A 25,441-nucleotide genomic window follows, 5' to 3' on the forward strand; every position below is an offset into this window, starting at 1 on the left:
CTTCTAAAATCTCACTCTCTCCTTATTTTCTGAACCTTGCCCCCCGAGGCTTCATCATCATCATCATCATCATCCCTTTCTAATTTGAATTAGGAATTTGTGCTTCTTTTCACACCTCTCAACCATCCAAATTCCTTGGTAAATAATGGTTTTGAGGGGAAAATATTGGGGTGCCACGAATTCCCGAGTGCCCACTTTAATTTCCGAATTTCCCAGGTTTTTTTATTTTTATTTATTTTTTGGATGAATTTGTTCCTGATGTCATCACATGCAGGGTGTGTGCAGTGACGTCAGCTTCACGGGGCAGACAGCCAGCTTGTCAGGATTGGGTTTGAGGGAGTGTGTATTCTCTTTGTTTACCTTTTCAGTAAGGTAATGTGGTTGCATCAGTCAGCAGAAGAGGGTTAACGAATGGAGCGGTGGAGAGGACGACTCTCTCATCTCAAGTAGGTACTAGGCAACTGTTTTTTGTTTTAAAGTAATTACAAGAACTGCCGAGCCATTCATTACTACGAGAGCTGTAGAGTCGGACCAGTCCATGGGTTGTCCTTTATCTGAACTACTTTCCCTGGCTCCTCAAGGTAAGGAAAAAAAAGAAAACAAAAGGGACTATTGTAAATAATTCAGCACTTAAGCCTTTTTCTTCTTTAAGAACGGAACACTTCTTTCTAGTCACATACACAGACTTTCTGTCTTCTGTCTGCCCGCACAATGATTCTTATTCTTTATTGCTGCATTTTGCTCTGGAATGCTTTTGCTTTGAAGTGTGCTGGAAATTCGAGACAAGCATTTGCCAGGTTCAGGGTGCTGGAAAGCTGTACAAGTGTTTTACAAGACAATGCAGTTGAATTTTAGTGTGCTGGAATTATTGCTGCATTTTGCATTGTTCTGGAACGCTTTTGTATTTGCATTGAAGTGTGCTGGAAGTTTGAGACAAGCACTGAAAACAAGTACAAGAATATTTTACGAGACAAGCATTTGCATTGAAGTGTGCCATTGAATTATTGCATTGAAGTGTGTGTGTGTGTGTGTGTGTGTGTGTGTGTGTGTGTGTGTGTGTGTGTCTGTGTGTAAAATGCCCCAGTTAGGTATAACTGGTGGTTAAGGTTACCCAGGCTCAAGCCCTGTACCTTGGGTACAAGGGGAAAGACCCTAAATTATCTACCCATTCCACCACTTGTGATTCGAGGAGTTAAGTCCATAGCTCTCAACTGTCCAAAGTTTCACAGAGTGTCGGGAAAGTTTGGCTCATACATTTGGTCTGTGTTTCTCTTAAAATTTGTGGTTTTCTGGCAAATCAGTGAGAAGTGAATTCACTAAATAATTATAATCTTCCTATCTTTCAGGAAATGCATGGTAACACCAAAACATTTTATTCTAGCAACTTTCTAAGATTATACAAGCAATGTTTAAAATGTCTCTGGTTTTGGGCCTTTGCCCCCCCCCCCCCCCATACGTTTTGGCTTTTTCCAGATTTCTTGTGTTGCAAAGTTCTTCAGGGGAGGAGAAGTTTAGTGCTGCTAATGCCAAGTCTGTTTGCATTGTTAGTAGCACAACAGGTAGCATACTTGCTTTGATGCAGAAGGCTGTGGATTCTACTTCTACAGTATGTAGATGAATTGCTGCTACTGTACTGTGTTGTACTTTTAAAGGGGGTGGATGCTGCAGTCCTGAGAATATCCTCCTTTGGCAGAGATACCTAGTAACTATGAACCTGTTATCAGTTTGCCATCCATTCCCTATTGCAATATTACTAGCTTATCATTTTTTAATGCAACATAGGCAGTTTATTCTTCAAGGGCAACAAGCACTTTATTTGTAGATGAAACAAAGAAATATAAATTTGTTTGCTAGCAGCAACCTCTCATTAGTTAAGATCTCTTCAATGTGGAATTATTTAGATGACTTTTACTTATGCAGAGATTGTGCATATTTACTGATATTGGTGGATTATAATGACAGAAGTTTGAGTAGACTTCTATGATGGAAATGTTCTGAATTGGGCAGTTTTGATTATTAGTTCATACATTTTGTTTCATTGCTTACTGGAAAAATGTTCAAAACAATACATTTAAAATGTGCTCTAACAAGTGTGCTGTATTATAGAAGGAATGTAATTTAATACAATGAGGAAGGTGTATCAAAGAACACATGTATGTTTGCTTGGTCCTAAATAATGTGTGTAAGGGTCCTTTGATTTGAAAACAGCCCAAAGGTAATCTTTATCCGCCACTAGCCAGATGCATTTTCTTTGAATGTGGGTTTCAATGCTGTTTCAATTAATGTGAGTTTCAACGGCAGAGAAGTTTTAATGCTAAACTAAGTCTGTTTTTATTGTGAGACTGTATTGTTTTGTTTAACAGATGTCTGTTAGTGTTTGTGCTATAAAATGTAAAATAAAAGTTTAAAAAAAATCCACAAAATCATTGTAGAAGTAAAGCATAAGCAGTATGCACATTACAGTGTTTATGGTAAATGAGGAGAAGTAGCCAAGTAATGGGACACTGGAATGTCTGCAGGGGGGAGGGCTGTGTATGGGTGGGGCCCCATTTGACCATGGTTATGTGAGGGGGAAGGGGCAGCAAACTTAGACTCCCAGGACTGCACAAACTCTCTAGCTACGGCACTGAGCAGTAGGCCATGGAGAATGACTGACCTTTGGAAGTCCTAGCAAACTATAATATTATTAAGATTAGAATATTGCTTACCATTAAATGCCCTACTTTTATCACAAAACCCACGTACTGCAAGTCACCAAAAACAAAACCCTAAGGTTAATAATCTTCTCCCTTCCCAGTGAACATCATTGCATGCACATTTAAAAAATGGTTACCATTTACTACAGGAGACATTCTTTTGTGGAAATGTCTGACTTTTAAACTTTTTTATATGAGTTGCTGTGCACAATTGCAAAGTAAATTTATATTTAAATTTACCTCTTATACGTTTAGAGACAACATGGACACTAAACGACTGAGACCTCCCTTTAATCTTTACCACTAATGAAAAAACATTTTCTAGAATTGGCCCTGAATCTTGCAGAAATGTATCTTAGAAAATTAGACCAAGTGAGAATAGTATCATTTAAAAAAACAGCTAAAGGCAATGGGCCTAAATGTAAGTGTTTCAAAGGTAATATTTTATATGGATAATTCTGCCATAGATTGCTTACATATTTTCCATAGAAAAATAGTTTCATAATGATGATCTTTGTAGAAATTATATTGAATGCATTCCTAGTGTTAGGTAAATCCATATATTCTAATGTATTACAGTTGTATTTGAATTCAATCAGTTGCTACACTTCTCTGCTTTGGAAGAACTAATCGCATTTCCCAAAAAGCCCTCATTCTGTAAATCTACCAATCTGCTGATTTCCTCTGTTTAAATCCAGCTCATTTATTTTCTGGCTGTAGAAGAGTGAAGCAGTTAATTTTGATTTTTATAAAAAAATGCATTTTAGTTTTGCAGTTTGCACAAGTTCAGAAGTTTGATACAAGTTCAAATATTAGTATAAATAAAACAGTATTCAGTTTGTTTTGTGATCATATTTTGTCTGTTCTTCACTTTGCATTCAAAAGTCGGTATCCCGCTATTCCACCATAGTGGCTGGAGTTACATAAATATGTATACAAATTTTATATTAATCAGTGTACAGATTTATACATACTTTTCATGGGCCTTTGTCTAGATTTTTGATGTTTCCAGGTTGAGAAGTATGCTTCTGTTATTTATACTAGTTTTAACTGTGTAACATTATAATATCCCTTCAAATCAAGTAGTCCTAAACCACTTTGCTTTATTGGGAAGATCACCTTTATCCTACTTAACTCTTGCCCTCTTCCCCTACCAGATAAATTCTTTCAACTCTTTATTAATTATTGTCCACATCTTCTTCTAAAGGGAGTAAAAGCATTTTCACTGTTTGTATATTCCTGTCTCTGTCAGTAAACAAGAGCTTCCAGTTTCAGATTTTGTATTATCTTTTGTTTAATTTTTTTCCCCATATATCCTTAGCTGCCATAACAGAAGCCTTTTTAATTAATACACCTAAATATTTCATGTTATTGTGTCCCCATAAGTATGAGTATTGCTGAACCAGTTCATGTGTGGGTACATAATTCACAGCTATAGCCTTTGTTTTATCTTCATTAATTTCATATCCTGAAAAGACTTAATAACTGTCTCAAAATGTTCCACAACACCAAAATGTCCTTTTCTATATTTATCACATACAAAATAATGTCATGTACAGATAATATCATCTGCAAATAAAACCAGCTTTTCTTGGTTACCATATCAAATATTTCATTGAATTTCTGAATCCTTCTTCTTTGCCAGTGTGGCTCTAATTATGAAGCAAGTAACAAAGGGTAAAGAGGGCACCCCAGCCTCATTCCTTTGTTCAAACACAATTTAACGGAGAGAAAACCTCCCACTTTAATTCTTGCTTCCAATCCTTCATATCCATGTATACATTACCCCTTTTACCGATTTTCCACATGGGGTTGTGGTATCACTTCAGCAGTGACAATCATCTGGAGCCAAGATTTACACTGCTGGGTGGCTAGCCCTGTCTCAGTTCTTTCATGCCACTCTCACGCACTCACACCCAGACCTATGGCCAATCCTTCGTATATCATCTTAGTTAACCTTACTGTATCAGGGATCCAAATGATTCCATTGTACTTCTCATAAACCCCAGCTTACTCTGTCAAATGCTTCATTTGCATTAAGACCCACCGACGACAGATGTATTCTCTTACATTGTACTTCCCTACCATTGTTCTATAAGTGTTGCCAAATGTTTGCCTCCCCTCCTCAAACCCACATTGATCCATATCTGTCAGTTTTGGAAGCATATTTGCCATTCTTTTAGCTAGAATAGATATAAACACTTTCTAATCATAGTTTAAAATTTAAATGAGTCTATATGATGCTAGGTCTGACAGGTCATTACTCTCTTTTTTGTAATACAGCCACCACAGCTTTCTTCAAAAATACTGTTCCTTCCCCCTTTTAAAGTACTGTTAAGCAAAACCACCCAACTCTTTATCAGTTTCTTCCCTCCATATTCCATTTTTCACAGGAATACCATCTGCTCATGAAGACTTCCCTGCATATTAATTGTACATTATTTTTATCTCATTTCCTCTTGTAGTAACTATTAGATGTTGAGCCTCATCTTCCTTTAACCTTGGCACAATTAAATCTTTCATAAATATTTTCATTCATGCTCTTTCTTGGTTTCCACATTCTTCTGTTTTTACAATATCATAAAATTTCCAAAATATCTTTAATACCTCTATAGAATCTCTGTTTTTTTGTCATAGGTTCCCTAAATTGGGTAACAACCCTTTGTAAACATGACTTTTTGTCCCAAATTCAATACTTTTCTTTCTTGCACTATTCTATCCAAGGACAGGATGTACAGCTACATGTAATAGGGAGTATGTAGACTCCACAGTGGAGTTTCCTACCTCATACAAGGATGAAAAACAGACAACTGACTCCCCTACTTACTTCTGTTAAACCTAAATGTGGGGGAACATTTGAATCAGACCGCAACTTTGCTCTGGCTTTCTGTCACACAGGTCTTCCTTTTGGGTCTTGCTGTCACTGTCAAAACGGTCACACTAATGTCTAGAAAAAAAAAACACATTTGGTGGCTGTCATCCATAAACACCCAGTTCTAGTGCCCCTTTGATAGGTCCTTGGTGTTCAGAGAATGCAAGAGCAATACCCTCACTGTGATTGGAAAGAAATTCCAGGCTATGTACCATCTTTTTTTAGCATGGATCAGAGCTTGTGCCACCTCTGGTTCCAGTGCCTGTAACAGGACAATTTTCAAGGTTCTGAAAGTGTTGATGTTATTGTGACAATTTCCAAAATGAGCATACTCCCAGATAATGTGTTTTCTAGTACAGTAGACACCATAACACACTGAAGAAGGATAGTTTGTATCTAAAAGCTTTGTCGTTTTATTAAAATTGCTGGAAAGTATTTGACGGTGTGGAGTACTACTTCTTTTTTCTGCTTCAAACTCAGTAGAGTAGATGGCCATCATGCTGCCTTCTTTTTGAAGTTGTGTCTTGCATCCCTGAAGGCTCATTGAACTGATCCTACTCTGGATGCAATCAGGAGTCATCTTTGTCTGCCACAGTTGGTCGGTGTGGAAGGCCATCACTAGAGACTAGTAAAAGAAATGTCATATCTAGAGGCTATTCATTTCCCTGTTGGCCTCCACCCAGTGAGAAGTGTCTTCCCCTTCCCAGAGTCATACACCATCAGTAGGCTGCAACAAAACAGTAGAACAAGACCCTGCTACTAAATAGAGCCATCCTAGATGTTCTGCTGAACCAGTAAGGATATGGGTTCCTGCATTTCCACATAGGAGACATTTTTGGGTGTAGACACTGACATTTTTTCTTACCACTTTCCTGAGGATACTCACCAAGTGCATATCCAGAATTGCAGCAGCTCTCTCAAGATTCCAGAATATTTCCTTCCTTGAATGATTGCTGCTTAAAAGCTCCATTCATGGAGAGTCTGCTTGCATCAAGAGAGTTGCTTCCCAGTCTGTTTCAGTCTTTTGACATAACGGTCAATTCTTGCAAAGTCTCAGATGTTGTCTTCTCAGTGTGTAATACTCACTGGCTGGACTCCAAACACCCTGATATGCCATTCATATCTTCGTCTGGAAAAGGGTCTTCCAAACTATTGTCCAACAGGTAATCCATAACAAATTCTAGCCATTCCTTGCCTTTGAGCACTGGGTTGATGGTTTCTACAACATCTGTTTCCTGATACCAGAATGTTAATGATGATCCATCAGTGGACTCCCAGAGTACAGTGGAGTCAGCTTTTAGAACTACTCAGTACTCCATTAAGGATTTCTAAGAAATGCAAAGGCAGTCTTTGTTAGTTTCTAATCTCCTGATTGTCTCTGGGCAGACTGTTTCAGACGTGGACCCCAATGAAATGGTGACCATGGATGATGGATGCATCTGCTGTAAGTGGTGGGCATTACATGGAGCAGACAGTCCACAGCACCTTTTCATCTCAAAAAAAAATTTACATTTAAATATACTAGAGATGAGAGCTGCCCTTCTCATTCTGCATTCATTTTAGGAGTCCCTTCCCACCAGTGTGATTGCCATCTAACATTGTACTGCTTTGATGTATAAACATGGAAGAGGATTTATTAGAAACCCTCTTTTTTGGGGGAAGGCCTTAAAAGTTTGGGAATTGGCTCCTGCCTCCAATTGTTTTCTTGTTGTTACTCATATCACATGTCAGGCCAATTCTCTTATGGACCAGTTTAGCCATTTCTTCTGGTGTCACAAGAGTGGTCACTCAATTAACTGAGAGTTCTGACCCTTTTGATTGGGGAGAAACCTTCCTGTGGTCATTTTGTATCTCCTTCTAACTTCAAATGCAGCAAGTGCTTTTGTCTTATTCCTCATTCACCATAATCCCATAGGGCTTCACTTAGCAAGAATGGCTCCCATGACTTCATTACACCTTTCCTGTTTTCATTTTAGTCTTAAAGTTTTCAGTAACATTAAAATGTGCAGAGCTGAAGTAATTCTGATTGTCTCATTTAGGCCCAGATGACTTTGTTTCCCCTCTGCTTTTACTTCATCTCTTGGACAGGCTTGTTCTCCTGAGGTACTCCATATGTCTCTTGCCTTTTGAGCCTGGCCAGCCTTACCCAGTCTTTCAGTATTTAAAACTAGCTATATGGCTTCTTCAGTTCTTGTGATGGTTAGAGAGACACTTCTTACTCATTCAGGGTTGTCCTGCTCCAGACTTCTGCTCAGAGTCCTGGTACTAAGTGAATTTATTGTAGTGAATGGGCATGTTTCCTGGCATTAGCCAAAACCAGAGGACTAGATCCATTTTCAGCTCCTTTTTCTAGTGATCTGCAGTATCTTTCCCAAATCTCTGACTGAGGCCTCAGTTTTTCACAAGTTAAAAGTTTATTTGGCAGGCATTTTTATTTTCTATCAGGAGTAAATTTTCCTTCTCTGGATTCTCTTAAGATATGAAAAAGTTTATCGAGACAGGCCTTTCACTTACATTTTCCTTTCAAGTCATCCTATTCCTCCATAGAACCTTTATTTTGTTCTGGAGAAACTATCACTTTCTACCTTTGAACCGGCTTCCTCTTCTGACCTCAAGTAATTTACTGGAAAGACTGTATATATTCTTGGTGGCCATTACTTTAGTAAGAATGGTCTCGGACTTGCCGCCCCATGTGTTCTTCCATCCTATGTCATACTTCTCAAAAGGTAGAGTATCATTACATACTGATCCTTACTTCATGCCTGAGGTCATTACAGAATATAATATAAATCAGCCATTGTATTAAATGACTATCCCTAAGCGATTCTGGTTTTATTTAGACAGAACCAAAACTATAAGGATGGATTCCCAGCTCTTTATATTTTCCTTTTACAATGAAATGTTTACAGCATAACTCTTTCTTCTTGGCTTTCTCAATGCATTAGATTTTGCTACTAAACATATGGCAAGTCCTTACCTCACTCTTTCAACAAGCATGCATCTTAGTCGGTGGCCACCTCTTCAGCCTCCTTCGGAAATGTTTTAGTGCATGACATTTGCACTGCTACAATATAGGCATCAATGAGTACCTCTGCAAGGCACTTATAAGATGGATGCCTCTAGCACGTTAATATTAGCCTTTGAAGTTGCCATAATCCAGTGTATTTCCTTGTTTGGAGCTACCCAAGAGAATAAGTCTAGGACTCTTTTAATGATGTCAGGGATGACACTTCCAACATCAGATATGAAGGTTAGGCAGTTGCTGTTGTGTTAGCCCTGCGCTGGCAGTTTCATCTCCAAAGAGCCCCGTTTGGTATGTACCTCTCAAGACATCTGTAACAACTGGAAAAGCCACAGAAATACCTCACTAAAAGAATCATAGGCCTAAAGCAAATGCCCTATGCTGACTGTCTAAAAAAACTCCAGTTATACTCTGTCACATATCATCTACTCAGAGGCGATCTCTGCTTAACATACAAGGGCATGTCAAACCCAGAGCTGCTGGACATGCTACACTTAAAGAAATCCCAATCCCTCAGAGCCACATGCTCCAGGGATCTAAACCTTGTCATCACAATGAACAAAACATGCTGAAGGGATAGGTTCCTGACCCAGAGACTCCACAGCCTCTGGAATAGACTGCACATACATGTCAAGCAGAGTGCCTCTTTGTCCCTCTTCAAAAGGAACCTTGATGATTGGATGGGAGATAGGAAATTCACCCCGGGGATCATGTCTGTCGGCCTGCTAGACAGGGGCCCAGAGAAGTAAATATTGTGGGAAGAAATTTCCAGGGAATTGTTATGGCTAGGCTTGTATAGGCCCCAGGGCCGATAGCCTAGTACCAACCTGTGAACCTGTGTCAGAAATTGGGATGCATGTCTAGGCTTAAAAAGGCCCTTGTAGTCATTAGCCTAGTAAACATCTATGAACCTATGATGTCTATTGTCCTTTCCTCTCCTCTGCCCAGGGGGTCACTGGATGCTGTTCTTTTTGGAGCCTAATTTTCTTCTTTCCTTTGATCCCTCTTCTGTGGGCTACCAAGATCTGGAGAAGATTTGTGGACACTGGGAACTGTGGATAAATGCGAAGGAAGCCTGGAAAAGTTTAATAAGCAGAACTAAGTACCTGCTTACAGGGAAGTCCTGGAAGTAAAACTAACAATACAAATCTGTCATTACAGTAAGTAACTTTCTTTCACTGTGGTTATTAGGCTACAAACCATACTGAGAGGAATAACAGGTTGCAGAGCTGTATTCCTGTATAGTTATTCCATTTTTGAGACTGAATGCTGCTATGTATTTTGTGATTGCTTAATAGTAAATATTCTTCCCCAAATCAGTTTTTTCTTTTTTTTTCCATAATGTACTTCACAGAATCTCAGCTTTCAAATTATCAATACAGTGACCACTGAAATGAAAAGTGTGAGTTGTGGGAGACCTGACACACTTACCTGTAAGAGGATTTGGCTTCCTTCTTAGCTGCTGCTGTTGTGATAACATTGCATTATCAGGTTTTGTTTTGTTACACAGCAGGGGAGCCTTGGGTATATAAAATTCATGTAGTTCTAGAAATGTGTGCCTTTCACATTTGGTGTCCTTAATGTTTAAAACAAATTGTGTATTCTTATGGTTTTAGAAATGCATACTTTATTTTAAAGGTATGTTCAAAATTTATGCTTCAGTGTTTAGTAGAAGATAGCAATTGCTTTATTTGCAGCAGTTAGTACCATTAAGAGGTAGAAGAGAACTCCTTTAAATACTCATTCAGGTTTAATCTTTGTGCTTGGTATACTGCTGGAATTAATAACAGCTTCAGAATTTGCTTGCCTTCACTATCTGTGCAACAGAAATGACACTGTCCCCTCTCGATAAATAGAGTATAATTGCCTTGAATATGTCAGTGTGAAAACCATGTTGTGTGTGGAAGCCAACAAATTAAGCATTTTACTGTGTGTTCTGTGTTTTCAAGATGGTGTCATTACCTGAAACTATCAAAACTTGTCTCCTGACATTTGGTATTCAATTGATTGGGTAAGACTCTCTCTCTCTCTCTGTGGCACAGAGTGATGGAGCACGTACTGCAGGATTGGCACCCCATATTTAACTACTGAATTGCTGTGCCTTGCCCATGGAAGTGAGTGGTGGCTGTTGGGTCATCCCAGGAAAAGGGAGATGGGTAGATGTGAAGGTTAGCTGCCAACGATAGAAATAAGCAATAAACAAACACCAGAATACGCTGAAACACACCCGTTTAATAGCAAAGCTTTCAGGTACAAACCCTTTATCAATACTCATACAGGTTACAAATAAAATCAAACATTTAAATAGAAGCCAACAAAGCACATGACCAGCAGCCAAAGATCATGTGATGAAATTTTATGTTTAAAAAAAAAAAAAAAAAATATATATATATATATATATATATATATATATATATATATATACACACATAAACTTTAAAATTTTAAAGTTTATGTGTATATATATATATATATATATATATATTTTTTTTTTTTTTTTTAAACATAAAATTTCATCACATGATCTTTGGCTGCTGGTCATGTGCTTTGTTGGCTTCTATTTAAATGTTTGATTTTATTTGTAACCTGTATGAGTATTGATAAAGGGTTTGTACCTGAAAGCTTTGCTATTAAACGGGTGTGTTTCAGCGTATTCTGGTGTTTGTTTAGATGTGAAGGTTAGGCAGTAGTATGAACCCAGGGATTGACAAGTTAGGCAAGCTGTTAAACCTGTCATTTACACTCTGGCTAGAGATGTGTGAAAGGATTGCACTGAGGTCCTCACTGACATGGAGCTTATCAGTCACCAAGGGGGTAGTAAAAGGTGAACCAAATATTGCCAAGTTGTTGACATGTCCAAACTGCCTAACTTTGGCAGGCAGGTTGTTAGAATAAAAGCATTTTAGAGGTTCTTTTTTGGTGCTTGCTAATAAGGCCGAGTATGGCCCTTAAAGAGAGAGTGAGAGAAAAGCATAGCTGGAAAGGATAGCTTTCCCTGCCATGCTAGCTTTGATAGGTATAAAAACATGTGAACAGAGAAGAGAGGAGAAAAAAACAGAGAAAGGTTGGCCTTGTTTAGGTGTCAATGACATTGAGTAGAAAACCAGTCAGGCACTGTGAAGTATCAGAAGAACATCTTAAACTGTCATTGGTAACCATTGGATGCATGCCATTTACTAATGTATTTTAAATATTTTTACAGTTTTTTAGACCTTTGAGCCTTTAATAACATAAGTGACTCAGTGGACACCTTGGGCAAACATAAAGTAGTAAGTGACCTCATTACTAGTCATACAGCATAACATGAGGTTTAGTAGATAGTTATGCAATGATGTGTACCTTGTCCTTTAACATGAATGGCATAGCAGTTTATATTCCTTTCTTTATTTTCAGAGGCTAGCAAACTGGTTATGTCCTATGTAGCAGCAGTCTGTGGAAAAGGAATTGAGGTGAATCAAGTGAAGGAGCAGCTGCTGCAATCAAACCCAGTGCTGGAGGGTAAGTCACCTTTGGTCATTGTTGTCTGCATGAACATGGGCGTGCGCATATATATATATATATATATATATATATATACACACACACACACACACACACACACACACACACACACACACACACACACACACACACACACACACACCGCAAAAGCACTTTGTCCATTCAAGTGTGCAAAAGAGGGAGTGCACTAATAATTTTATTTCTGATGTATATTTCTGTTTTGTTAATCCAACCTGATGGACTACTGTTTGTATTTCAATGTTCATCCTTAATAGGTCACAAGTTGTGGCTGCATCAAATTTTAGTTACTCCTTCTTGAATACGTTGGCCCTTTCAGCTATCTTTAAATATTAGATAAACTTGAAAATAACCCAGTTATAGTTTTCATTTTTCTGTCTTTTTGTTAGGAGAAAAATAGTCTAAATCTTACAACAGTAGTAGCTAGGATACTGAAAGGAAGAGAACTGTGACTCTGAATGATCTAAGACATACAGGGTATTGGACTTTGCCACACAGAACCCTCCCTGAAAGTCATTGAGCCTCCTATCAAAATCTCAAAAAAGTACTTTGGTCCTCCACATTTCTTTAAACCAGAAAAAAAGTATGCGCTGCAGTATGCAGAAGAAGACTGACCCACACCACCAGTCTTGAAATAACCAAGATTTGTATTATTGCAGTATTTTTTTAATACTGAGTTGCACTTTCAATGATTGTTAGCCTGCTGTATTTAGCCTGGCACCACATTACAAATAATTAAACTAATTAGTTAACATTTTAAGTACACAGCATAATCCAGGTTGATTGGACCTTCGCTGAAACAGCTTTGAGCTGCGCTAAAAAGATGGTCCCACCATTTGAGAAACACTGATCTTAAGAACCTTTTTTTTCCTCTAGTGATGAGAAGTCCACACATATGGGCAGGGAAGAACTAAGTGTTTTGCTCTGACACTGCTACCTCTCCTTTTACTGTCAACAGGAGTATACTTTAGCAGATTCACAGCTCTACAGACTTTATTCCTGTTAGCTTTTCTAGTGTGATGAGTTTGGGAGGGTGCAGCTTTTGAAAATTGCTGTCAAGTACGCATCAGTAGAGACAACACTGAAATGTAGAGACATAAATGCAACAACACATGAGAGAAGCATGGGGTTTGAGTTGGCTTTCATAAAGACTGCTGATCAGAACTGTTTAGTATAATATTATCTACTCACACAGTGTAGCTACAGTAAGTAATTCTGAAATTACAGAACTTTAGGGGTAAGGAAATTTACCACTTACCTCCAAGGCTGAGTGACCTTGACATTAGTATAGACAGTGTAGTGGAGGGTTGGTGGGAAAAAGGGGCTTATTATCTGCATGCTTTTTTAAGTCAGTGCTTAGAGACATTATCTTTTGAGAACAGTATTGCGCAGTGCATTGTTTTCAAAATTTTATCACTAACCAGAAATCCCGTATAAGAACTACTTTACCTACTTTTTTGCCTTTTCTGTAATGCTTTGCTACAAAAAGGCACACAGGTTTGTTTGCAAAATCAATAGATTTATTTTTTTAGTCAGGCTTTGAAGAAGTATTGCTTTGGTGGATTTTTCATTTCTTTACATTGCCTGTCAGATAAACTGTAGATCCTGTTTAGCAGGTAGCTTATTTCATCCTCTACTCTTCTCCACAATAATTCTACATCTGTCCCTTTCCTCGTGTAATCTGAACTGTGCTTTCCCTTGGAGACTGTTCCATATGCCTGCCTTTCTGAAAAATACATAAATAGGCACTTAAATGATCTTTGCTGTGTTCCTGAACTGTTCCCCCCTACAGTTCATTTCAGTTTGTAGTGTCTAATTCTTGCATACAATTTTCTGACAGCTGCAGTCCTGGGCATCAAATACCATTAGATACTTGAATGTTTTGTTTTATCCCTCTGTGATTGTCTCCTTTTCTCAAAAATGCATATTTTGATGCTTTTCTGCTAAGACTTGTAGCTCAGCAATACCTTATTTAGTTAGTTTCATTTACTTTGTATATGTAAGGTCACAGGATAGAAGTTTTTTTTTCCTGAAGGGGATGGTATCTTTTCTTTCTCTCTCTCTCTCTCTCACTTTTGTTTTTTATCTGTTTTTCCTAGTTCTATTAGCTGGCACCTCTTTGCATTAAAAATAAAAATATAATGAATTAATGAAGACTAGTTGAGCTGCTTGACATGACGCATCCTTTTTACTGCTCAGAGGTGTAGCTAGGGTTGGGTGAAGGGGGCAGCCACCATGGGTGCAAAGTTTATGGGGGTTCAGTTGGCATGTAGTGCACTACCAAAATTAAGAAAAGAATACAGTGTTGCATAATGGTAAGGGCTGAAGCACTTCAGCACTTTGTATATGTTATAAGCTGTGGCAAGCAGTTTGCTCAAGTTTTTAATCGGGAAAACAAATATCTCACTGTTCATTCTTACAGATGGATTTGGAGCTAATCCTCGGCTCCGAGTCGGCCTATTACAAAGCTCGAGGTTTACAGACAGCTCGAGGCCAAGACCCTATTCCATGAGGCACCTAGAGTTACCTCAGATCTAGTTTGCCGCTCCAGTAGATCAGAGGATGTTCTTCATGTTTCACTGTTGCAGTCATCACTTTTGGGTTATCTGCTTGCAGTAGCCCTCAGTCGGCCTGATTAACAAAGTCTTGGGTCCTGCATTGGTTGCTGTCCCTTCCTCCATGACGTCAGGTCATCAGGGGTATAAAACATGCAGCCGATGCCATTACATCAGCCTTTCTTGCCGTGCGGTGCCCAAAGTAGAAGCAGTTCACAAGTGCTGGTCAGCCGACTCCTGAAATTTTTGTTTTCGAGTTTTAGAACCGAAGTCTTCAACTAAAGCTAAGTACCCAGTTGGGGAAACTTTTTCTTGCTCCTTACTGATGTCAGTAAAAGTTAATAATTGCATTACTTGTGGAAAGCAAATACCTCATAAAGATTTTCATTCGTACTGTATTCCTTGCCTAGGCCCTGACCACAACGTACCATGCTGTCGGTTTTGTGCTTTATTTAATCAGCGCACTATTCGTCGTCGGTATATTTTTGCCTCAAAATATTTCGGTTCTCAGTTTAATTATCCAGAAATGTCATCGGTTAGCCATCCCACTACTGGGATTCCAAAAAAAAAAAAACGCAAGGATAAAGACAGAGACAGGTCGCCGAGGTCCAAAACTGCTGACGACACTTCTGCTAAGCCAGTCGCCAGTTCGCCTGTACTCAGTGAGGTGCTTTCGCAGCCCCTGATACATGCTACTTCTGATTCACGGGCCTCTGCTGAGACACATTTGGAATCCGGTATGCTGCGAGATGCTTCAAGTATGGAACCTGCGGATGTCTCCACCTTGGATGGGTCCAGAGCCGCTGTGTAGGCACCGGCTTCTGAGGGTGTATTCAGGCCTACTGACTTGCATATTAAACTGACGCCTCCTTCTTCTTTTAGGCCTAAATTTCGAACCATGCCTAAAAAACCGACGCCCAGGCTGCATGCTCAGGCCTCTCTGCCTAAAAAACAAATGATAAGAATGGCTGAAGATCTTATAACTCTAATCAGGGGAAGCCAGCCTCCCCCTTCTAAGAGACCTAGGACTGAAGTTGTTTATGAATTTTCTGACCAGGATTCTGATTTTTCTGATTCTTCTGATGATCTGGATTTGCCCTTATCTACTTATGAGGATTCTGATGCAGAGGACTGTATTCCCTCTGCTTCCCCTCCAGAGGATTTTTCTTTTGGTGAAACCTTACATACTCAAAGGGAGCATTTCCACTGGGAAAGCCAGGATTTTTCTGATTCGAAAAAGAGGCTTAGGGATTTCTTACTCCTGCCTCAGCATAGGTCTTTAGCTATTCCTCCAGTACTAGACATTGTTGATGATGCTTTTTCATAATCTAATTTGGCCCGATTCCTCGTCTCCTGCTCTCAGAAAACAGATATTACAGGGTTCCTGATTCACCCAAGTTCCTTTTTAAAAATCCTACTGTGGATCCAGAGAATATTTCACAGGGACCCAAGGGCATTAAGGCATCTACTGCTAAAAATCATATCCCTTCAGATAGAGACTCCAGGGCGCTGGATAGATGGGGTAAGAAGGTTTACACTTCTGCAACTTTGGCCATTAGGGCTTTAAACTACCAGTTTCATATGTTAAAGTAGTACAAAAATCAAAAAAACTGTTAAATCCAAACAGAATCCACGGAAAGGAGAATCAGCCAACAAAAAATAATGATAAATTAAAATATGTTAAAGTATCAACAACATGTTATTGGATTGCTTAAACAGAAAATGATGTTGATTCCTGACTGTGCTGAAAATAAAGATTTACAGGATTTCATGCATTCTGCTGAGCAGGTTGGAAAACATACTTTGCAATGTGGATTTGATTCTTTAGAGGCCTCTTGCAGGGCTGCTGGAGCCTTTCATCATCTTTCATGCAGACAGGGTATCCCTCAGGACCATTCCCTCCTTCATACCCAAGGTGGTATCCAGTGTGGCCCTTAATCAGTCCATACATTTGCCAACCTTCTTTTCTAATCCACAGAACAAAGGGGAACGGATTCTGCATTCCTTAGACGTGCACAGACAACTTAGATTCTACTTGGACAGAACTAAACCTCAAAGGAAATCTGATCAACTGCTGGTGGCATTTGCTGCAGGGGCAGAGGGGAAGGCTATTTCAAAGCAAACCATTTCCAAATGGATAGGCCATTGCATTCTTTTTTGCTACAAACACTGTGGAAAATCTATCCCACAGGGGATCAGAATCCACTCTACCAGGGCTGCATCTGCATCTACAGCCTTTCTCAGAGGCGTCCCTACCAGGGACATCCTAGAAGTTTCTTCTTGGAGTTCTGTACATACTTTCACCAAGCATTACCATCTGCCAGTTTTCTCTAAATCCAGAGCTGGTTTTGCCACTGCAGTCTTGCAGGGCCTTTTAGCTGGTCCTAATTCTATTTAAATTCCTCCTGCCATCCTTAGCTTTGGGAATGTACCCAAAAGTGATGACTGCAACAGTGAAACACGAAGAACATAGTACAGTTGTGTACACTTACCATATATGTAGATGTTTGAATGTATTCACTGTTGCAGCTCTGATTACCCTCCCTCCAGCCCCCTTCTTTTTCATTTTTGGACATACCTCTACTTTCCTTTACTATCTTCAAAAGCTTTTTGGTGTATTTGCTTTTTTGTTGGAGGTATAACCTTGTATATTTATAGATTTAATTGCTTCCAATTAAGGGGGCACCTGACATCTGGGGCAAGAAAAACTGATGTAATGGCATCGGCTGCATGTTTTATACCCCTGGCGACCTGGCGTCATGGAAGAAGGGAGAGCAACTGGCGTAGGACTCAAGACTTTGTTAATCAGGCCGACTGAGGGCTACTGCAAGCAGATAACCCAAAAGTGATGACTGCAACAGTGAATACACTCGAACATCTACATTTATGGTAAGTGTACACAACTGTACTTTCCTTGCACAGCTCGGGCCTGTATAATTCTTTCTGACTTTCTAATATTTCTAAAAATATTTCTAAAACAATATTTGGATTTAGTATTTCATAGTGTTTAGTAGTGTTAGCCTTATAGTTGTTAGGAGAGATATTCCTTCTCTTTTTGACCTCATTTTTTATACAGGCTTTTAATATTACCCTTCCCTTTGGTGTGCCTTTAAATCTTTATATAACTTCTAGTTAAACAGTTACTTAGTGTGTATGTGTGAAAATTTTGACTAGTTAGTGTATTGTTATTCAGCTCAGTTGTTATTTAGGGCTTATTTAGATAATTTAGCTTACCAGTTTGACTTTGTTAGCTTTTTGGGTGTGGCTAGTCTCTCTAAAGTAAAGTAGTTGATTGTTTTATACTGTATAATTGATGATGGCTGACCAGGATAAGGATAAGTATCCTAAGTCAGGATTTAAAAAGTGTCCAAAATGTGGGCAGAAGATGTCTGTAACAGATAGTCACATTAATTGTGGGTATTGCCTTGGAGCCTTGCACTTACAGGAAAGCTGCTCCATTTGTCATTCTTTTACTTCTAGAGTTCTCCAGGAACGGAAAAGAAAACTTATAGACGGAGGACTTCTTAAACCATCATTTCAGGAAGCTTTGCGTGACTAGGGTACTTCTAGTAAGTCTTCAAAGTCTTCCAAGACTTCTTCCTCTTCTTCAGAAGTTAAAAAATCTAAAAAAAGAGTCGATGTCAGCTCCACAGCCATCGGAGCCGAGCATCTTGTCTTTTCAGAGCTGGTCCCCTGTCCTGGAACCGGTGTCAAAAGTTCTAAAATCACCCATTTTACAGTCAGTACCTCTATCCATCCATTCATCTTGGTCCTCGATCAGCCTGTCTGATTTGGATGTGGATTGTGTGGTGCAGACATTGCTACAGGCACCGGCGTTCAGCAAATTTTTGTTGGCTCTGACCCAGGTGGTTTCAGAGCCTAAAACTGTAATGCCATTGACTTCTTTTCCTTCTCCAAGCCATACCAGTCCTTTGGAGCCAGAGGAGTCAGACCTGATGATGAGCCTTTGGAGCTGATGCCTGTTTCAGTGCTTTCGGTTCCATTTACTCAGACTTCCACGACGCCGATCGAGGTGTCTGGTATCCAACACTCTCCTGTCGGATCCAGGGAGGATAGTCAGACCAACATGCCATTTCTGACTTTGCCTCAGGGCCTTGGCTAGGATGAGTTTGGCTCCCACTTCTGGTTTGGAGCCCACGGTGCCGAGGGGATTGGTGGTTTCTTTAGATCCAGTGGTCCCTTCTCATCAGAGCAGGGTAGCCTTTGAAGCCATGAGGAGAGTTATGTCTCCTAAGACCTCTACGACTTCAGGTCTGACTACCTCCTCCCCAAAAGCACCTGTGTCCACCTCTTCTTCACAGATCCTTTCTAAGTGTAGAGACCCAGAGCCTCAGGAAGCTCCATTGGGTGGCCCCTGCTCTTCCGAGACCTCACCAGATGTTCCCACTGATGAGATTCCCGGGAAGAGAATCTGTAAGAGAAAACAGACTCCCCACAGGAGTCTCTCACATCCGATACTGACTTGGATGAATCAGAAGTGTCCCCATGGTCCACCTCTGAGGATATCTCATTTGCTGAGATATTAGAAATCCTTAGGCAGAGGGGTGACTGGCAGTCCACCAACCCTACTGATGATGAGTTGGTTCTCCTGAAGGCTTTCGGTTCTCAACCCTCCCCCTCTTGGGTGTCTCCGCCCTTCGATGAACTCATAGAGCTGGTCTCACGAAGGGCATGGGAGTCTCCAGACACCATGGAGCCTGTCCCTAGGAGGCCTAACAAATTTATTTCTGCCCCCCAGGAAAAGTCTTTTCTTACCAAGGGATTACCAGTTGATGCCATGGTGCTGGCGGCAGCCACCAAAAAAGAGATGTCGGAAATGTCTTCCTCTATCCATCCTCCTAACAGAGATTCCAGGATCATGGATAGATACGGGAAGCGCACATATTGTTCAGCGACTTTTGCCTTTTGTTCACTGAACTATCTCACTCATTTTACGAGACTACAAAGAGATCTCATAAAAGAGCTTAGATATAGTTTTCAGGGTATAGTAGCTGCAGGAGCTTCGGACAAGGTTGCCTCCCAGCTTGCTACCCTCAGTTCCATAGTGAACTCGTCCATGCGTCTCATTTCATATGCAGCTGATGGAACGAGTAAGGCAGCGTGTACAGGAATTGCTCTTAGGAGACATTCCTGGATGTGCTTGTTTTCTTCACAGAGCCCTTTAAGTCATCCTTTGTCAACACCTCTTTTGATGGCTCGTCCCTTTTCAGGCCCAAAGTTAAGGAAACTTTGACCAGGCATGAGCAGGAAGGAAAGCGTCTGTCTGTGTCGGAGTCCATTTTTCCAATCCTACCAGACCCTAACCCAAGGGTCAAAGAGGAGGGAAGATGTGGTTCCGAAAAGCCCAAGGAGCCTTTCAGGACACACTTGGTGAACCCCTTCTCCATGGGCAGAGGAGTGGGCAGTAATGGAAGACGCTGCCCTCACAGCAGAGAGATTCCGCAAAACCAGGGTGACAGAGACCAGTTCTTTGGGAAGCCCTACCAGCACTCCTAAAAGGAGGCCTGACTGTCCTACTCTGGAGGCAGTCAGGGGTCACTTATCTTTGTATCCAGACGCCTGGCTCAAAATAACAAACGACAACTGGGTACAAAGTATAGTTTCCAGGGGATATTTCATTCCTTTTGCCACTCCCCCTCCATTGACAACAAAAATCCCGGACGTTCCACCCAGTTACAGGGAACAAGCAACAGTAGAGGTCAAAATGTTGCTAAGAAAAAGAGTCATCCAACCAGTCCCAGCAGACCAGACAGGATCCGGAACTTACTCAAGATTCTTTTTAGTTCTAAAAAAGACAGGGGACTGGAGACCTATTTTGGACCTCAGCTGACTAAACAGATCTGTCAAGAAAGAGAAGTTCCAGATAGTCACATTTCAGTCGATACTTCTCTTTTTAGGGAAAGACAATTGGATGTGCTTGATAGATCTACAGGATGCGTACTACCATATAAAAATGGCCAGACCATCCAGAGATCATCTGCGCTTCCGGCTGGGAGCCAATCATTACCAGTTTCGAGCCCTGCCCTTTGGTCTCACTACAGCCCCGAGAGTGTTCATGAAATGTATGGCAGTGGTCACGGCTCACCTGAGGCATTTAGGATTCCAGGTGTTTCCGTATTTAAGACAATTAGCTCCTCACTGCCACCACCAGGCATCAGCTAATACAAGCCAGGGACACCACTCTTACTCTTTGCAGTCAGCTGAGCATTACAATAAATTCAGAAAAATCTGCCTTGTCACCATCGCAACATATCATTTTTATCAGAGCAGAATTGGAGACCACCACCACCACTTTGAGACTTCCAGCAGAAAGAGTGTTACTACTTCATCAGCAGGTCCACAATGTCATATCCAAAGACAAGGCTCCAGCATCAGAAGTGCTAAAATTGTTAGGCATGATAGCAGCTGCTATACTAGTGATACAGTTGGGTCGCATGCACATGCAGATTTTGCAATGGCTGCTATTCACTCAATGGTCTTACCAAGAGCTCCCAGTGTCTCATCTCATAATGATCAATAACACATGCAAAAAGGATCTTCAGTGGTGGTTGACCGCTCTTCATGTAACAATAGGTCGTCCTTTTGTTCTACCCCCACCAGCGGCCACAGTGACCACGGACGCTTTCCTGAAAGGGTGGGGGGGCATTTTCAGGGAAGAACAGCCCAAGGCACATGGACCGAACAGGAGACACATTTGCGTATCAATGTCCTGGAGATGAGAGTGGTACTTTTGACATTGCAGTACTTCCAGAACTCTCTTCCTCTGGGAACAATTGCAGTTCAGACGGACAACAGGTCAGTGGTCTGTTACTTGAACAAGCAAGGAGGAGCCAGGTCCTATCCCCTTTTTCACGAGGCCCAAAGAGTATGGCAGTGGGCTACATCCACCCATTGCTTTCTGTTAGCAACGCACATCCCGAGGAAGTCCAACGTGATAGCAGACAGACTGAGCAGGGCAATCTTGTTGCCTCATGAGTGGCCCCTCAAGAAAGAGATACCGTAGAGAATTTTCCACAGGTAGGGCCAGCCCTGCTGCGACCTTTTTGCCAACCACATGAATACAAAATGCAGAAGCTACTTTGCCCCAATTTCCCCTCTGGGAGAAGCCCCATGGGATGTATTCATACATGATTGGCCTCCGGGTCTCCTTTATGCATTCCCACCAATTCCCTTGATACCCAAAGTATTGCAGAAAGCAAAAGCTCTGGGAAGGACCATCATTCTAATAACTTCTCATTGGCCTCGTCAGATTTGGTTCCCCTTCCTTTGACTTCATCAGTTGGAAGACCCTTGGATTCTGGACCCAGTTCCAGATCTTCAAACACAGTCATCGGGTGGGGGGGGGGGGGCTCTTCATCCCTGTCTTCAGTCCCTGAAATTGACAGCTTGGCTGCTCCAATTCCCAACATAGCCAGGTTCTGTAACCTCTCAAACAAAATGCAGCATATTTTAATATATTCTTATAAATCCTCAACTAGGATGCTGTATCTTAGTAAATGGAGAAGATTTTCTATATGGGCTTCTCAAAATAACATTGATCTCTACCAAGCCCCTGTTGCCTCCATATTAGAGTTCTTGACTATGCTTTTCAATAAAGGAGCTGCAGCAGCAACAGTTCGCGTTCACCTTGCTGCTATCTCCAATTTTCACCTTGGCTTGGAAGGATTAAACATAATGTCACACAAACTATCCAAAACCTTTCTCAAAAGGACTTTTCATCTCAGACCACCTGTGAAATCTTCTTATACTCCATGGAATCTAAATGTTATGCTTTCATGCATTATTCTGCCACCTTTAGAACCAGCTTCCTCCTGCAATTTGAAATATTTGTCATGGAAGAATCTTTTTAGTAGCCATCACTTCTGCCCGTAGAGTGTCAGAGCTTCAGGCCTTGTCCATAAAGCCTCCTTATTTGATTTTCCATGCTGACAGTGTCCCTGCGAACAAATCCTTCATTTATATCCAACATTTGTACTGAGACTAACCTTAACCAGATTATAGATTTGCCAGTGTTCTTTCCCAAACACAGCAACAACTTAAGAGTATATGCTGCACAAGTTTGATGTTCATAGACAGCTCAGATTTTACTTGGATAGAACAAAAGAGTTCAGAAAATCAGGATAGCTTTTTGTTTCCTTTTCAGATTCCAGAAAAGGTATGCCAGTGGCAAAAACAACACTGTCTAAATGGTTATCTGATTGTATCACATTTGCTTATTCAGCTGCTAATATGCCCTTGCAACACAAAATTAAGGTTCATTCTACCAGAGCAGTGTCCACATCTTCTATTTTTTTCTGCCAGGCTTCCTATAGACAAAATTTGTGCAGCAACCACTTGGTCAAGACCTCATACCTTTATCACTCATTACAAAGTTGAGAAGGCCTCCAGGGACAGGGTCTCATTTGGGTCTACTGTCCCGAAAAACATACTCCCGTGAGCCACCCGAGAAAGATGGTGCTTGGGACGCTACCCATCTGTAAGAATGAACGACGAGATAGAACAACTTCACATAAAGAAGTTATGTACTGAACGTAACGTTCCATGTGAGTTGTTCATCTCGCCTTCATTCTTACTTCCCATCCTCCTACCCCCTCCAGGGTTTTTCGAGGACCAAGGTACTAGTTTTATCCTGGTTGCTCAATCTTTCTATGGGTTTTCTTCTTAAGAATGATAAGAGTGGCACATGGTATTATTATACACAGCAAACAAGATCTGAGGTAACTCTAGGTGCATAATGGGATAGGGACTTGGCCTCGAGCTGTCTGTAAACCTCGAGCTTTGTGGTAGACCGACTCGGAGCCGAGGACTGGCTCCGAACCCATCTGTAAGATTGAAGGCGAGATGAACAACTCACATGGAACATTATGGTGAGTGCATAACTTTTTTTTTTTATTCCAGAAGCCTAAAAAGGGTTTGTTGGATGTATATGATGGCCTGCTCTGTATTGTGTACCTGTTTGATGATTATCCTGTTGAAATCTTGTTTTACTGAGAGCATGTAATGATGCTTGCTGTTTTAATAAGCTGTCTAAGATCACAACTGGAAATGACTCTTGGGATGCATTTTTTCAAACAACTTTATTGAATTATCACTTATGACATAGACAAATTTACATTCATATAAAAGTAATCCAACTATATTAGCATAAACATTATACTTCACATATAGGTTCATAGGTTCATACTAGGCTATCTGCCCGAGGGCATTTACAAGCCTAGCCCATCGTTTTTGTGGCTTACGCCACCCCTTTAGTATGGGGAACTATACCCATTATTTTGCTGTGCCTCTGTCGAGCAGTGACACTGAGGTAATCCCTGGGGTATACCTGCGATCTCCCATCCATTGGTCAAGATTTCTCTTGAACAAGGCCAGCGAGGTGCTCTGCCTCACATGTACCGGGATTTTGTTCCACAGCATAGGGAGTCTTTGGGTGATGAATCTATCCCTCCAGCACGTCCTATTAATAGCCGTGTCAAGGTTTAAGTCTCCCGCCCTTGTGGCTCTGATGGATCTAGATTTTTTGAGGTGAAGCATATTCATCAAATCTGGGTTTGACATGGCCTTGTATGTTAGGCAAAGGTCACCTCGGAGCAAGCGGTAAGCGACTGAATAGAGCTGGAGTTCTTTCAGTCGGGCAGCATAGGACAGATTTTTGAGACCCTTTATCCTTTTGGTGAGGAACTTTTGTGGCCTCTCCAGCTGCTGCAAGTGTCGGGTCAGATACATTCTGAATGGGGCATTGTACTCAATAATTGGTCTGATGAGTGATGAGTAAAGGGAGACTATGACCTCCCTTGATCTAGATGAGAATCCCTTCATGATAAGGTGGGCAATGTAGAAGGTCTTCCTAACTACTTTAGCTACATGGGTGTCGAATGACAGACTACTATCAACCTGGGTCCCCAGGTCCCTGATAACTTCTTCTGTGCTCAGTGGATTGCCACCTATTTGGTAGCTAGGGGTAACCTTGTTTTTCCCAAGGGTATGACTATGCATTTTTGGCATTTAACTTTAGGCCGTGGCTCTGGCACCAGTTATCCGCTTCTGTGAGACCCTTCTGAAGGATATCTGTGTCAGATGTGTTTTCTACTATGGCCAGTTTGCAGTCATCTGCAAACTTTGTCAGCCATAACCCTCCTGTGTTTGCTTGTACTGAAAAGTAGATGCCAAACAAGAGTGGGCCCAGGACTGAGCCCTGTGGGACACCACTTGTGACAGGCTTTGAGTCTGACATGGCGCCAGCAACTCTGACCCTGTGGGTTCTGTCACTCAGCCAGTTTGCAACCCATCTTGTGATGTATGGGTTGACATTTAAGCTGATGAGTTTTTCAATGATACCCGAGTGGGGTATTGTATCAAGGCCTTAGCCAGATCGAGGTAGGCTGTATGGACTGCCTTTCCTCATCAATGGCTTTGGTGACTGTTTCAAAAGTCAACCAAGTTTAAAAGGCATGATCTGCCTTTGACAAAGCCAAACTGGGTTGGATCCAAAGTCTGCAAATTCCCTATGTCTTTATTTATGAGGTCCATTATGATCCTCTCCATGGCTTTGCAGATAAGGCTTGTCAAGCTAATGGGCGGTAATTTCCAGGGTCGGTGGAGGCACCGCCTTTGTGAAGTGGTACCACAGTTGCAGTGCGCCTCCCTGGAGTGTATCCAGAGGTAAGACTTTGATTAAACAGCTGTCCTAGCTGTGGGTTTAATTCCTCATTGAGTTCATGGAGCACACAGCCGGGGACACCATCAGGTCCCATGG

At 41.0% G+C, this 25,441-nt stretch overlaps 1 protein-coding gene across 4 annotated transcripts in view; it reads left to right on the forward strand.

Annotated features, from left to right (window-relative positions):
• MYO1B (myosin IB) overlaps nucleotides 1-25,441 on the forward strand; it is a 2,891,345-nt gene that overhangs the window by 1,040,958 nt on the left and 1,824,946 nt on the right. For all 4 annotated transcript variants that reach the window (XM_044075201.1, XM_044075202.1, XM_044075203.1 and 1 more), the window contains exon 5: nucleotides 11,984-12,088. In XM_044075201.1, coding sequence (XP_043931136.1) covers nucleotides 11,984-12,088 — 105 coding nt within the window. The remainder of the gene's footprint in view (nucleotides 1-11,983; nucleotides 12,089-25,441) is intronic.

Source organism: Protopterus annectens, chromosome 6.part0 (genome assembly GCF_019279795.1).
Source record: "Protopterus annectens isolate FY-2018-M chromosome 6.part0, PAN1.0, whole genome shotgun sequence".
NCBI classification, from domain to species: Eukaryota; Metazoa; Chordata; order Ceratodontiformes; family Protopteridae; genus Protopterus; species Protopterus annectens.